Raw genomic sequence first — 16,000 nt, 5'->3', positions numbered from 1 at the left:
TTGAATCACTGACTGAGATTAGAAAAGTCATTAGCCTGATGGTCAGCAACATGGAGTTGTGACCCACTTTGGGGTCAGGACTCGGGACCCACAGTTTGAGAACAGCTGCTCTAGATTGTTCATCCGGGGACCAACCCCAAAATATTAACAAACTAGTGCAGTGTGTACCCAGCTTTAGGCTTTTATTATATTGGATTTATTGAATCAGTTTGGTCTCAACAATAACCTAGAAACTGGCAGCATCTCAGTCACTTAGGATAAATATACAATTTCATTACCACCAAAAAATAATGTAATTTCTCCAAACAGATATTAATATTTCACATTTATTTACACAGTTATGTGGCATTGATCTCACAGCCTTGGAAGTTCAGCAAGAAACTTGGAGAATATGACAAATTAATGTTTTTAATCCAAAAAATATTTCCAAGGTATGATTAGAAAAAAATATTACAAACATAGACATACAAATTATATTGCAATTCGTTTCAAAAATAAAGAAAAAATCATAATCGTTTCTATTATGGGGGGTTTCAGAAGGATAAGAGATATGAAGCATTCCCAGCTTGTAGCTGATCCCCAAAGAATGAAAAACTTTCTTCATTTCAACAGACATTTTATCCCTGAAGGAGGCTGCAGCCTCGCAGAGCCCTTTTGTTCTTACAACACAGGGTCTACTTGGCAAACTATCCTGGTGTCTTATCACTAATATCATTACAGGTAGTTTTTATGGTTTGGTCAGGAGATTTGCCTGGAAACAAGTTTGTCAGATCTCTCCTCCTCAAGACATTTTAGAGGTCATTCTGGTTGACTCGCAAAGCTGCAAATTTCACAGCTTTGCGCGCCAACTAAAAGCCGTCAGCCGCCCGCACGAACGTCACCCCCCCCCCTCTCACACTGCTAATATCCCCAAACATATGCGAATGGATGTTTTGCATAAACATCCATTTGCAGCCTTGCATGTGATGATTTCAAATGATTTCTAAAGCATTCGCAAAACTACAGATGTGTCCTCATACATCGTGGCTGCGTACCTCATAGTGGGCGTTATGCGAATCGCGCCAGCTCCTTGCGCTATAAGTCCCATTATAAATCGCATTATAAACATAATATTGTAATTGTAACCTGCAATACTACTTTGTGACCACCAGATGTCACTTTTCCTAAACAGTACAGCGCATGCCTCAATGGAGCATTCCTAGCGCTGCCTGCTTATTGGCAGACACACTTTCTGGTGACTCAGATTTGCGGTGCCCTGGTACGTGATCAGGGCGGGCAGCTGACATCCAGTGAGGTCAGCTGCCCGCCCCCGGCACCTGTGTCATGAGCAAATTACCATGGTAACGCCCAGCATTTTCATGGGGACGCCCATGAAATGCTGGGCATTCCCATGAGCGTGACCCGTGCCCACCTCCACGTTCCCCTCCTGCACTGCTCTGTGCAAACGGGACAGAAAACGGAGCCTGAACATGCGCATAAATGCTCATGCGCAGTAGCAAAACATTGCTTCCCTGTCCGAATGACCTCAGGGGCCACAGTCAGTGGTGTCTGATGGAGGGGCCTTGGTCAGCTGCTCATATATATGATTTAGTAGTAGAATATCACGAAATACAATTATGTTGTTGTTTTTTTTTAAAACATTCAGTATTGTGATGGCGGTTTGTTTTTGGTGATTTTAATGACATCATTCTTATAGCAATAAAATCTAAAAATTCCTTATTATTTCTAGCAGTATTCAGTCCAGATCTGCAAACTCTAGAACAGAATAGGTTTAATCATTTACACATTTTGGAACATAACTGAAATTTTAAGAAAATTGTAACTATGAAAAGAATAGAAATCTAGAAGATTGTTGGTTGCATGAAATACACAAGAAAAACAGGATGAGTATTTTATTGATGTTTTGGTACAGACGGTGACAGGCACTTTGCAATATGGCATCGTGTTTAGTAAGGGTTGTCACGTATGTGCTCCATAATCTTCATCAGCGCCAGCCAGGTCTCCTCTGCTGTTGGGATGATCTGATCGGCTGGAAGCAGAAAACCATGGACTCCAGTGTCCCTCAACTCAAAGGCAAATGAGTATTTGATTCCGTATTCATAGCTCCAATCGATACTTGAACCACTAGCTTGGTCTGAAAGAAGGAAAACAACAAGATACAATTCTTATTACCAACAATGCAATTATCTGAAATGTTTCAATAAAGCCTTAATGTATCTCAAAGTAAGCTAACGTGCACACAAGCACCCGACATAGGGCTGTGCTAGTGTCACTGGCGATGATGCACCAATAGTGGCATTTCAAGATGTACCGATGGTGCGAAGCTGGCCATACACTAGAGGGACACTTTTATCCGATTTTGACAGATCGGTCCAAGAAATTGGTTGAAAAGGTTCAAATCATATGTGTTTTATCGCCGATTCCGATGTGCAGTCCTGTGCGCAACGGATCGGAGTCAGAGATCGGAAATGCTGCACATAAGATATGTCAGATCGAACAGCCTTCGGCAACAGTGAATGGGATTGCATACGATATATCAGATGCAAAAGGGCTGCATATGATAAATCGTATGTGAACCAGCCGCTGCAGAGCTGCCTGGTCACTTGTCAGGGTATTATATGTGATTCTTGTAGCATGCAATACCTCGGCTTAGTTTATGGAGGCTTTTACAGTGTGCAGAGATGCAGAAAGTGGGACACTCAGTGCTTGCACTTTCAAGAGCATGGATGTACACAAGGGGAAGGCCTCCTCAGTGAGTGGAGGAGCAGCATCACAGTGCTCATCATAGGACAGGGACAACCCACAAATGCAACTGAGAACATCCTAGATTGCCCTCTGGTGGCAACAGTGTCAAGCATTGCCTATACTTGCTCTCTAGCACCTTCAAAAGCAACATAGGTTTTCTTATTAGCAGCTGCATCCTTATTCAGAATAGAATTTTATAGTGTATTCTACATTACAAAACTAATACTGTAGTGCTGTAAAAAAGGATACTAGTCAAATGAACAGGCAATCTTAGTTTTTAATGATAGTATTATTTTAGATGTTACAATATACATTTTAGAAACTTTTTCACTACAGTGAAACAAGCTTTAAAAAGTAAAGAATACCCCTTTCAGACATACTACCTGGGATTTTAAACCCGGTTTAACCCCGGGTTTTTAGTTGAATAAAATCCTGGGTAGAGCCATTCAGACATATGCTAGTCCTGGGATTATGCGTGTGTCCCGGGATTTTTGTGTATGTCTGAAAGGGGTATTAATGTCTCTTTACAATGTTACAGTAGCAATGTATATTATAGTGCACCATATAAACAAGGCATGATACGGTGTTGAAGACAGCCCTGGATTATATATACTATTTTTTTCTTTTATGTGAAATTATAGTGCAACATGTCAATGTAACTTTCCCAGAGAACTATAAATGGAATGCATTCTGAATCCCAGCAGTTTAAACCCTAAAGGTCAGGATGCCGACAGTAGCATCCTGACAGTTCCAGACAGTAAGTGCTGGGGATAGGATCAGGGTAAGAGTTATGCGGGGAAATTTAATAGGATGAGAGAATCAGAAAGTGAGAGATTTGGTAAGAAATCTTCAGTTTATTTAAAGCGGCAATCATTTACACTGCAAAACAAGTTTGATTTGGAGACACAGGAGTCATCGCTCCATGGTCCACAGCCGGAGGAGACACAGGTGACAGGCTTGTGCCGCAGAGCAGACCAGAATGAAGGTAACAGGTGCAGCTGCAGATGCGATCGCGCACCGTGATTTGTGACACAAGGCTCCCTGGTGAAAACCATCGGTGAGTTAGACTCCGCGCCCCTGTTCCTGGTCTCCTCTAGCCCTTTGGTACAAGCTGTTCCCTGGTGTCCCAGTGTATGTCCTCACAATAAATAAGACAACCTTGTTTCCTGTTTCCAGTACCCTCCACTGGCCCACCCAGGTCACAGCCGGGAACACAAAAAACAGGTAACTTATACATTGCTGGCCTGTAACTTATACATTGCTGGCCGGAGCTAGAGCTCCGTTCTACCTACACCCCTAATACTGGCATATAAAGAAATGTGCACTGGTGGGCAGTGGTGCCAGTACTAAATACATTGCTGGCCTGTGCCAGCAATGTAAATATTACTGGCATAAAAAGAATTGTGCATTGCTGACCAGTGGTGCCAGTAACATACATTGATGGCCTGTGCCAGCAATGTATACAGTATTTTACTGGCTTATCAGTAAATACCACATTGGTAGGCAGGGCCGGCGCCACCACTAGGCAGCATTAGGCATTTGCCTAGGGCGCCGGCCACTGGAGGGCGGTAATGAGCAGCACAGAAGATAGCATCAGCAGCAGCTGCAAAGCTTCGAGTCCTGCCGAGGAGAGCAGGAAGAAAGGAGCTGGGAGCAGGTGAGTGGGATGAACCTCCACCCCCCCTGGAGTCTGACCCCCTGTGCTGGTCATAGTCACTGTCCCGCCCCCTCCTCCGCCTCATCTCCCGCCACCAACTCCCATCCCCCCTGTTAAGCGCAGCGGCGGATGCCGTATGACACCCCCCCCGGAGTGCAGCGGCGGCCGCATCCTCCCCCCCCCCCCAGAGCGTGTGAGGGCCGGGGTGCTCCGGTGACTGGCACCAGCCCTGTTGGTATATAGTGTACTAGAATGGTGGTGCTGCAGCGTAGCAGGGGGACAGAGCGGGTGGCCTGTACTGTGGTAAGTATGGAGCAGGGGAGGAAGAGATCGGGCAGCATGTATTGTTCTCCGTATGGAGCAGGGGAGGGAGTGGCTGGATACTGACAGCCAAGTTGGATGGGGGGAGGGAGGAGGATGGACCACAGGGACACTGGTATTCTCCGCCGGGCTGGCACTGGTTCATATTTCAGCCATCATCACGCAGCGCCATACACACTGAGCGATGACGGTTGAAAAATGAACCATCATCACCCAAACATGCTGGTGAAACCAGCAGACTAACCACTTTGCTAGCGTCTGGAAATGGGGGTAGTGGGAAGGAAATATTGCGCTAAACCTTCGCTGAGGGATATACTGGAAAGTGTGGGTCACCTACTCACACCAAAAAGTGAACAAATTGGAAAGAAATTACCAGTTATCCCCTTAGCGCTGGTTGGAAATAAATTTCTTGTTTTCTTATTGGTTTACCCAAAGAGCAAAAACAGAAAAATGGCACAATAGTGTAATACAGTTATTTTTCCAGTGATATTGATATATATGACACCGGTGATTGAACTGACTCGTACCCTTTTCTTATGTCTACTAACATGTAGACATTAGCGTTTTTGATAGGGGAGCGGTCACGTCACCGACGAATAGAATCTTTATCTCTTGCTCATAGAAAAGAGAAGGTACTGGATAGTGTAATACAGTTTTATTCTCTATGACATGGATACAATTGGTAAAAAGGTAGCAAGGTGGACTCTCACCGAAGCGTGTGGTCCACACACGTAAATGCAGACAAATGCGCAGATGTTACAAATGTTTGTGGAGGGTCAAGTGAGCTGGAGTGAGGAAGCTTGGTGGGACTACATTGCTGGGAGACTGTCAGGGACGCCTGGGACCCTCCACAAACATTTGTAACATCTGCGCATTTGTCTGCATTTACGTGTGTGGACCACACGCTTCGGTGAGAGTCCACCTTGCTACCTTTTTACCAATTGTATCCATGTCATAGAGAATAAAACTGTATTACACTATCCAGTACCTTCTCTTTTCTATGAGCAAGAGATAAAGATTCTATTCGTCGGTGACGTGACCGCTCCCCTATCAAAAACGCTAATGTCTACATGTTAGTAGACATAAGAAAAGGGTACGAGTCAGTTCAATCACCGGTGTCATATATATCAATATCACTGGAAAAATAACTGTATTACACTATTGTGCCTTTTTTCTGTTTTTGCTTTTTGGGTAAACCAATAAGAAAACAAGAAATTTATTTCCAACCAGCGCTAAGGGGATAACTGGTAATTTCTTTCCACTTTGCTAGCGTCGATGCGGGAGCGCGCATCATCGCTAGTCGGGATCTCTGGCCCATACACACTTGCTGACTTTCAGCTGAAAATCTCTCAAAACGGTAGTTATTATAGGCATAGAACTAAAACAGAAGGTCAGCGTTATGTTACATATTTACTTACAGATCGTATTGCAGATTGTTCCAACTGTGTATGGAGTGCCATACAAGGAGGTCAGTGCATTGGCTGCGGCAATACCAACATTGTTCTAGAAAGATAAAAATAAATATGCAGTTTATAATAATGAACACTTCCCAATCAGTGTATAACACACAGAGATAACAGCACTGCTTTCTTATGTTTTTTCCTTAGATTCGAATTTCATATATGGGGATGCCCATATTATTGGCTGCAAACGTAATGCCCAGGTATAGGGAAAGGAAGATCAGGATCATGAGACTTCTACTAACTCACCAGTTCAGTATAGTCCTTAGGGAGGTCGCACGTGTATCCATAAGGGAAGAGAAGGTACTGGTAGTAGTTGTGGATGCTCACATAACCTTTGAAATTGCCATGTCTCCTAATGAAGTCTGCAATGGTTTTTACTTCCAGCTCAGACTCAGCTCGAGGCCCATAGTATGTATTAGAACATGGATCAGAGCTGGCTCCAGGTCCTGCAAAGAATTCATATATGAAAAAAGTAGGTGATAAATCTAAATTACTGCTATGTATGTTACACTTTAAGGGTTCACAAAGAGAAACAATATACCTTAGCTTTGAGAACACTTTGGGGTAGATTTATTATAGCGGCGCTATAACACTTCCTGCTTCGCCTCAGTAGCGAGACGAAGCAGGAGGGGAGAGCGACAAGATCTACTAAGATCTTGCCAGCTGAAGCGGGGGAGTGCAAACTCCACCCTCCGGCGATGCCTCCTCCAGCCGACAGCGCTTCAGTTAACACTGACGCGCTGTCTGCTTCTCCCCGGCCGGCTGGACTGGGCATGTGCGGGATCTTGCTACTCACGCGAGATCCCCAGCGCAGCTCAGAGCCAGCAGCATGGGCAGCGCTGTCCCTGCTGTAGGCATAGCTGTAAAAGTCGATAGCTGCAGGAGGCGGAACGGTCAGCGATGCTGACCGTTCATAAATCAGACAGGAGGCAGGCGCGCACTACAAAATATTGTAGCTGCGCTATGCCTCCTGCCCCACACCGCCACACATAAGACACCCACTCAGCGGGTGTCATAGATCAGGGGAAGCGCTATCCCCTGTCATAAGGCACGGGGATAGTGCATATTCCCCTGATCGTCACTTAATAAATCTACCCCTTTGTGAAGTATAAAAGTATAAAAGTTAGGACATTAAGGGGGTTATTCAATCTCCCCTCGCTATTCCCGATGGGGAAAATAAATTAGTGGCGTGCCCCAACAGCACTGAACAGGGATCTCGGCAGAACGGCCCCGACTTTAGAAGTAGAATGAGAACGGCCATGGATTGTCGAGCTCCCAGGCTGCAACTCGATGATCCATGCCCGTATCTAGCACCCACGCCCCCTTTTCGGCATTCGGCAGGCGGGACATTGAATCCCATCTGTGGATTGCCAGTCAAGCTAGACAAGAACAGTCATGACCCGGGATTGAATATCCACCTAAATATTTTTGATAACCATGGATGGAGGGAAAGTGGAGGACATGGATCCTGGTTTACACCATTCTATGTGGTAAATTTACTAAAAATCCTTTCATCAATCAAACATGGGAATGTACTATTTTCCTGTGTTTTAATTAATCATGTATTCTGTATTCGTGTTTTGCTGCCAGACATGAAGCATGCACAGATCAGTAAGTTATAGTGTGCGCGGCGGTCGGTTGGGGGGGATGTTTTTTTAATTAAGGATGCCAATCCTGGGATTGAGCAGATTTCAATCCCAAATCTGGGATTGATAAAATGTCCCTGGATTGGCATCCCTAGTGTTGACCTAAGGCCTATCGACCTTCAGTAATCGGCCTTATGAATGGGGCGCGATATAACATCCCGACGGTCATTAGCGCAATGTCAGAATTCCGACTGCGGGGACTCAGACAGCGGGGAGATTGCAACGAAGCCCCTTGCTGGCTCGCTGTATTCACCACGCTGTGGGCGTTATCGTCGTGGACCCCAACGAGGGAAAATAGTCGCTGCCCGTGTGTCCGGCTTTTAGCAGTCAGGATTCCAACGTCGGGGTAATGACTGTCAGAATCCCGACTGCCGGTGAGTCCTCCGGTACCCAATGAATGTTGGCCTTCCTGTAGTCAACTCAAAGAACCCAACCCTTTGCTACACCACTAGATGGCTACCTCCGGAGTGTGCATCAGCAACGATTTTGAGTGTACACATTAGACTTTTTTTAAAAGTGGTCTTTTGTGTATAGGGCTTAAGTTTTGTTTCTTTAACTGGCTGTAATACTAAATCTATATACTATGTTTAATATCGGTAAAACGACTTTGAGTCCTATGGAACAAAAGGGCTACATAAATAAAATTATTATTAATAATTATATTATTAATTTCCACATTTTTTCTGTAGGATTTTACTCATGTTTATTTTTAGCTACAGTAATTATTTATTATTCTAAGTATAAGGGGTAAATCTAAGTATAAGGGGTAAATTTACTAAGATTCTTGTTTTAACTAAGTTGGGTCTAAGTTGGCGATTGATGGAAATTTACTTTGAGTTAGGTTTATCAGAATTCAGGGGGATAGGGGTGCCAATTCTCCAAAGAGTTTAGGTACTGTTTTGGGCTAGGATGCATGAGGTGACTGTTCAGTTTAATATGATTATATGACATTTGTATAATTTGAGTCTGTATACAGCGCAGAACAAAGCTTGTATTGAAAAAAGCTGCGGATGCTACAATGTATCACTTTGCAGATTTAGAGACTTCATATGGCACCCTGAATGCCATAAGACTGGAGATGGTGTCAGGCAGGGCCGGCTCTGGGCAAACTAGGCAATTGCACAAGCCTGCAGCAGGATGGAGTGTGCAGCTGCTACTGCAGGAAAATAGATAGTCCATTATTATTACTTTTTATGAACTTAAAAACAGTATACTCAGGTAACTAATATAGGCAATACAATACATTGCTTGTAGGGGATTAAAGGGTGAATAGGAGCCATGTCTTGAACAATAATATTTACCCCCAAATCCTGCATCAAAGTTTCTGTTGGGGTCAACACCAAAACATCTGCTACTGCTATGAATGGAACGGGTTTTACGCCACATCCGGTCCTAATAGAACATACAATAGGTAGATAAAGTAACAAGAATTCACAACATCTGGTAGGTTTATCATTATACGAAAGTTTCATAAATAGTCTATATAGACATTATTGGGGCTATTTCAACTAGCACTGCAGACCTCAGAAAATCACTAAAAGGCAATTCCCGGGGATCTGAGCATGCACGCACGTACCCCATTGTGCAAGCACAGAAACTGCAGTCATGCTGCAACCAGAGTTGCCTACCCTCCCGCATTCAGCGGGAGGATCACGGTTTTTACCAGAGCCTAACGCTGCCCCGCTAAGTTCCCCTATCCTCCCAGTTTTTGCCGGGTCCTCCCCAAACATACAGACTGCGCATGCGTGTCCCGAGAGTACTGATGGCATTGTGTGCGTTAGCAACCCTGGTACTCTGGGCATTGTGCACATAAGGGACTCTAGTACTGCAGGCATTGTGGGCGTAAGCGATGCTACTACTGTGGGCATTGTGTCTAGCCCTGCTGTGCAATGAAGCCGTGATGTCAATGTATAGCAAGTACTGTGCTTTGTACTTTCGTTTTTGCTTGCTACCCCTAAGTTACAATAGATACACCCATAGGAATAGGTAGACACACCCCCTCAAATGGACGCTGCACTGTACATTATAATGTGAGTTGTAATCTCCATGAAACAATTTTTCAAAAGTAGGCAAATATGGCTGCAACTCTAGTTTAAGTAGTGACAGGGGGCAGCAACATTGCAACTGGGCGGTGACCAAGTGTTTTGTGGGAATGGTCCGGACAACACAGGTTTGTCCATACCATTTGGGGGAGGGCCTCTGTGTTGTCACATGCAGCCTTGCATCTAGCTTTGCAGCTACAGTAGGCTGCACAGCCAAGAGGCAAGCAGTGATGTGCAAGTGTTTTACTGTATAGCGACAGGCTCGCATAATAGCAATGTACCCACAACATTTTGTGTTGCATGCCCTGTGGCCTCCCTGCTGTGCCCTCCCTGCTGGCACAGGTTGTAAGTTTGTGAGTTTTCACAAAACTACAACCCAAGATGAATTAGGCCGATAATGTGCAAAATGTACTTTTACATCATTATTATAGTTATGTAATACATGAGTGATGTTAATATATCTTTATGAACAGTGAGTTTTGATGTCATCATGTCAGTGCTCATTCAAATAACTAGTGAATTATAACTTACTAGCTAATGCTGGTACTTAAACGGAGCTCAGCTGTGTGCCATCTAGTGGCTGCCAGCACAACATCGAGGTGATTAGGATTTTAGTATATAGAATAATACACCCTAATGTAAATTATTTTGCATATTAGAGGTAACTAACATGTAATAGGCCTACAATCTCATGGTTTTATGTTGGCAGAGAATTTCTAATTTACCTCTCTAATCCATAACATATATAGAAGGCAGCAGTTCATCCTACATCTAGTGCAAGTGATCAACATCAAAACCAAAATCCCAGTGCCCAGAGGTGGAACTACTATTGGTACAGCAGGTGAATTGCACCTGGGCCCTTGAGGTTAGGGTGACCAATCCCTTTAATACAGGACACATATTAATAACACATTTTCTGTGGCTGGCTTTCACCTGGTTTTAAACTGCCACAGAACCAGTGTAATTAATATGTGTCCCGGATTAAAGGGATGAGTTGGTAACCCTACTTGAGGTCTAAGGGGCCCACTGCTGTCCCTGTCATGCTATTCCTGTCACCTACTGTTTTTCCCTGTTACATTTTGCCTCCCCTGCCTCTCCCTGTTACCCTCTGCCTCTCCCTGTCTCCCACTGTCGTGTTGCATACAGTGAACTTGGGTTGGGGTGGAGCAAGGGGGCCCAAAATACATTTTTGCACCTGCGCTCATCACCACCAAGTTCCGTCACTGCCAGTGCCTATATAAGATTCTTCTCTATTGTGCCCTCTCTTTTTAGCTGTACAATATTATGAATAGATTAAACTAGTTTAATTGTATTCAATAAATAAATTAGTAGCAATACTAAGACACAGAACATGACACTTACCGTTGTGTGATTGAATGCATATCCATCAGGGTTTGCGACAATCATGAGAAACACGTCATAACTGTTCAATAGCGATGTTACAGATGCATCCTTCCCATAGTCAGAGGCAAGCTTTAAAAAGAAGATTACTACTTGTAGGCAAAACAGTTTAATTAACCCTAATTGCAGACATTTAAATAGCTCAGGAATAAGCAAATAAAGCTGTTCTGCACATTAATGTCATAATGATGTAAACATGTAAACAAAATGTTGAAAAACGCCATGGACTCCTACTTCCCATTCATGCACATCAGATGGGGTTGACACAACAAACAAAGGTTGACATGCATTGGGTCATCCACTGAAATCCGACATGGGCTTAGGTTGACACCTCAGAATGTCCACACGGGGTTAGGTCGACACAAGCATTAGGTAGGTCGACGCTCAAAGGGTTGACTTTTTCCCCCCGATTTTGTCCCGATTGCCGACACAGTGAACATGGTCACCGTGTTGGTGCATTGCGTCCCCTCGCATAGCTTGCTGTGCACGCCATGCTCCGAGCACGGTGCCTTTCTACAATCACTATTTTATTCATCCTCCACGCCCTAGTTGAGGGTAGGGCATAAAATACCGCCTCAAATTATTTTTGAAAAACCCATGTTGACCTTTTGACTGCCGACCTTGCCCATGTCGACCTAATGACCCTTGTGGAAGTCGTATTGCATCCACACCGCACTAGCATACTATGGCCACCAATTTATTTAGCATATTTACGTAAATAGTGTATAGAAGCAAGTAGGACTATTGTGCTAGCTCAAAGGGCAGCCATACTAATACACATAGACCCATACTCCACGATCACAAATAATAAAATATAGTTATATGGTTTAATATCGCTACACGTGGTATTAATGGAAATACACCATCTCCCCTGGACATTTTTTGTATCAATGTGATCAGTCTCTCACTCGCAATTTTCCGGTGCTTATCTGAAAAGTGCAGCATATACCAGTCAGAAGTTATGGACAATATATATCTTAAATGATGCATTGCCATGAGGAAGGAACTGAAAGAGATCCAGTTGAAACCAGATGCACAGCATGACCCCTGGATATATGATGACAAAGCCTTGTACAAAGACACAGCTGTGCATCTTTACTGTACCAATCAGGAGAAGCGAAACCTGACCTCTTGGCCAATGAAGAACTTTACTGTACCCTATTGTCTGGACCCTATATATTGCTGCGCATGGGCTAGGGACGGTCTACTTGACTGTGCCTTTGTATTGTTGTAAATTGTACTGTAGGTGATTGTGCTTGCATTTTTTCCCCCTTTTCCTTAGTAATTGTTAAGAATTGTATCGAGATTTGTATATGGTGTGATTGTTTCATATTCTGTTACCCATTTGTCCATTAGGGACTAAATACATACGGTGAAGGACTTTGTACCCTTACTCCGAATTTATACCAAGTCTCGTGTAATGTATTCGCAATAAGCGGAAGAGTCTACAGGAATAATACCTGGTACATTGAGAGTGTGTTTAAGTACATAATACTGTGAAGGATACCGCCATAAGGGTATCAGTGTAGCGTGAGATACGCTGAAATGGTACACTATGTGGCGCTACGCATTGGTTCGCCCGTAGTTAGGAATGAAGGGTAAAAGTTTGCGGACACATTATGTAAACTGCAAAACTTACTTATTGTCCATCGATTTGGGATTTACTAGGATTTAACACCCTATCGACCTAACCCCATGTCGAATTTCTGTGGTTGACGCAATGCATGTCGACCTTAGGTGTGTTGACCTAATGACCATACTATCACGTTTAAATATCAATATTAGAATAAATGATCTTTCCATTGTTAATGTTGCATACCCCCCAACTACCCCAATTCAGCAGGACAGTCCAGGGTGTTGGCCACTGTCCCGCTGGCACACTCATTGGCCAAGGTGTCTTGCATGCGGGGTTGGGGTTGTAGGTTGGGGAACCTCTCTGTAGGAGCCGCTCTGCAAGTCTGCATAACTGAGCGCCACTGAGGATGGGGGGGCTGCTCAACAGCTCCCAAAGCATTGGACAAGCCCCATGGCGAGAAATGGGGTTGTGACATGTGGTCGTACACCCAAAACATCAAGCACCAGGGGAATGGTCCTGCAAACACAAACTTGCTCCCCGTTTTGAGCGTAACCACCTGTGGCATGCAAAGTCCCGCTGCTGGGTTTTCAAAATATGGGCGCTATGCTGTCGTATGGTATATTGATAGTATCATTTAATTCAAGCCTATTTCTTATATTGTAGTTAAGGTAGAGACGTGCACCGACCCTCATGTTTTGGTTTTGGATCTGTATTTTTTTTTAATTGATAAAACTACTAAAAGTACATTTTTGCTTTTTCATTTCTACAGTATAATTAACCCACAATGACATTTATAACAAGTCATTTCCATTCAATGTTGACCATCATACAGCTCACAATATCATTTTTATCCAGTTTAGGCCTAGAGATTGCAGAGTTTTTTGGTCTTATACCTAGGCACCATAATTACTTTCTTTTTATCACTGGCAAGAACTGAACTAAATTACACAAACAATATCATTAACATCCTCATACTCCTCATTAGTGTCAGATCTACCCAATTATCCCTCTCATCATGTTTCACATCCACACAAGCACCTCAATTTCTGTTATGTCATCATCACCAAATGTTCTTAAACTGCTCCCCCATGTGCAGATGGTGCATAAATGGTGGAAAGAGGTGAAAGAAGCTTTTCCACGAGGACAGTGCGAGACATGTCAGCAGTGGCGGATTCAAGGGGGGGCACCCGGGCACGTGCCCCCCCTGTCATTCATTTTGTAGATGAGGACCAGAGCTTTCCAACGAGCCTAGCCCCATGTCTCTAGCCCCCCGGGAACCGGAGATATCGCCTGGCAAAGCTGTAAAATGTTTCCCCCATAGGATAATATGGGACCCGTCAATTCCGACCCCCACCCGGTTCCGACAGCTGCCAGTTCCCCCCCTGGCATGACAGGAGCTTGTGATTGATGTTATTCAATTCCAAATCGCTGGGCCTTCAATATGATACCAGGATGGTCCATATCGGTCAATCGGTTCCAGAGATATAGCGTGTAAATCGATTTTTTTTTATTTTTGAAATGTAATTTCATGGCTGTTCATGTTCTTTGAGGGCAGATTACTCTGGAACCAAACGTTCCAGTTTTACTGGACCAAAATCATTCAAAGCCCACTCAAAAGTTCTTCAATATGATACTTGTGTCATGTAAATGGGTCAGTTAGTTCCGAAGATATAGCCGGTTAAATGAGATAACTGGTTAAAGGGGGGGAGGGGTGGTTTTCTCTCCCCCTCACACCAGAAAATGCAGGGACTAGGCTGGTGTAAAAGGGGCCAACCTGGGAATGCATTTTCTGGTGTGAAATGGGTATTATTTCAAATAGCTGGGACCTGCAGTGCTCGGAATACAGCCAGGCTCTGCCACTGTCAGTAGCTATCACTTCTGCCTGGTGGCGGCTGTCCCCCATTTACCACGAGCATGTATTCCCCATTGGCAATGAGCATGTAATCCCACATGGCAACAAGCATGGAACCTCTGGCAATGAGCATGGAACCCTTGGCAATGAGCATGTAGATAAGTAGCACTTACTGTATGTAGCATAATTTTTAATAGGCATTATGGTGTTTGGCATAATACATAATGGACATCATGCTGTGTTACTTAACGTGTAATGGACATTATGGTGTAAATGTTTAATGCGTGCCTTTGGTAGACAATGTCCCTGTTTATGAAGCGTATTGTGAATTTTGTCTTAATCTGTGTGGCATTATGTGAATTCTGGCTCAATCCGTGTGACATTATGTGAATTTTGTCTCAATCCGTGTGGCATTATGTGAATTTTGGCTCAATCTGTGTGGCATTATGTGAATTTTGACACAATCCATTTGGCATTATGTGAATTTTGGCTCAATCCATTTGGCATTATGTGAATTTTGACACAATCCATGTGGCATTATGTGAATTTTGGCTCAATCCATTTGGCATTATGTGAATTTTGACACAATCCATGTGGCATTATGTGAATTTTGACACAATACATTTGGCATTATGTGAATTTTGACACAATCCATTTGGCATTATGTGAATTTTGGCTCAATCCGTGTGGCATTATGTGAATTTTGACACAATCCATGTGGCATTATGTGAATTTTGGCTCAATCCATGTGGCATTATGTGAATTTTGGCTCAATCTATGTGGCATTATGTGAATTTTGGCTCAATCCGTGTGGCATTATGTGAATTTTGGCTCAATCCATATGGCATCTTATGAATTTGGCTCAATCCGTGAGGCATTATGTGAATTTTGGCTCAATCCATTTGGCATTATGTGAATTTTGACACAATCCATGTGGCATTATGTGAATTTTGACACAATACATTTGGCATTATGTGAATTTTGACACAATCCATTTGGCATTATGTGAATTTTGGCTCAATCCGTGTGGCATTATGTGAATTTTGACACAATCCATGTGGCATTATGTGAATTTTGGCTCAATCCATGTGGCATTATGTGAATTTTGGCTCAATCTATGTGGCATTATGTGAATTTTGGCTCAATCCGTGTGGCATTATGTGAATTTTGGCTCAATCCATATGGCATCTTATGAATTTGGCTCAATCCGTGAGGCATTATGTGAATTTTGGCTCAATCCATTTGGCATTATGTGAATTTTGACACAATCCATGTGGCATTATGTGAATTTTGACAC

General features: G+C 43.5%; 1 protein-coding gene across 3 annotated transcripts in view; it reads right to left on the bottom strand.

The window, feature by feature from the left end:
- Nucleotides 1-384: 384 nt before the first annotated feature.
- LOC146074800 (carboxypeptidase A2-like) overlaps nt 385-16,000 on the bottom strand; it is a 63,192-nt gene continuing 47,576 nt past the window's right edge. For all 3 annotated transcript variants that reach the window (XM_083183309.1, XM_083183308.1, XM_083183310.1), the window contains exons 7-11: nt 11,237-11,347; nt 9,134-9,224; nt 6,433-6,632; nt 6,142-6,226; nt 385-2,134 (exon numbers count right to left, since the gene is read on the bottom strand). In XM_083183309.1, coding sequence (XP_083039435.1) covers nt 1,947-2,134; nt 6,142-6,226; nt 6,433-6,632; nt 9,134-9,224; nt 11,237-11,347 — 675 coding nt within the window. In that variant the 3' untranslated portion in view covers nt 385-1,946. The remainder of the gene's footprint in view (nt 2,135-6,141; nt 6,227-6,432; nt 6,633-9,133; nt 9,225-11,236; nt 11,348-16,000) is intronic.

Source organism: Crinia signifera, chromosome 4 (assembly GCF_055691185.1).
Source record: "Crinia signifera chromosome 4, ASM5569118v1, whole genome shotgun sequence".
Classification (NCBI taxonomy): Eukaryota; Metazoa; Chordata; class Amphibia; order Anura; family Myobatrachidae; genus Crinia; species Crinia signifera.
This window is presented reverse-complemented; position numbering and strand designations above follow the sequence as displayed.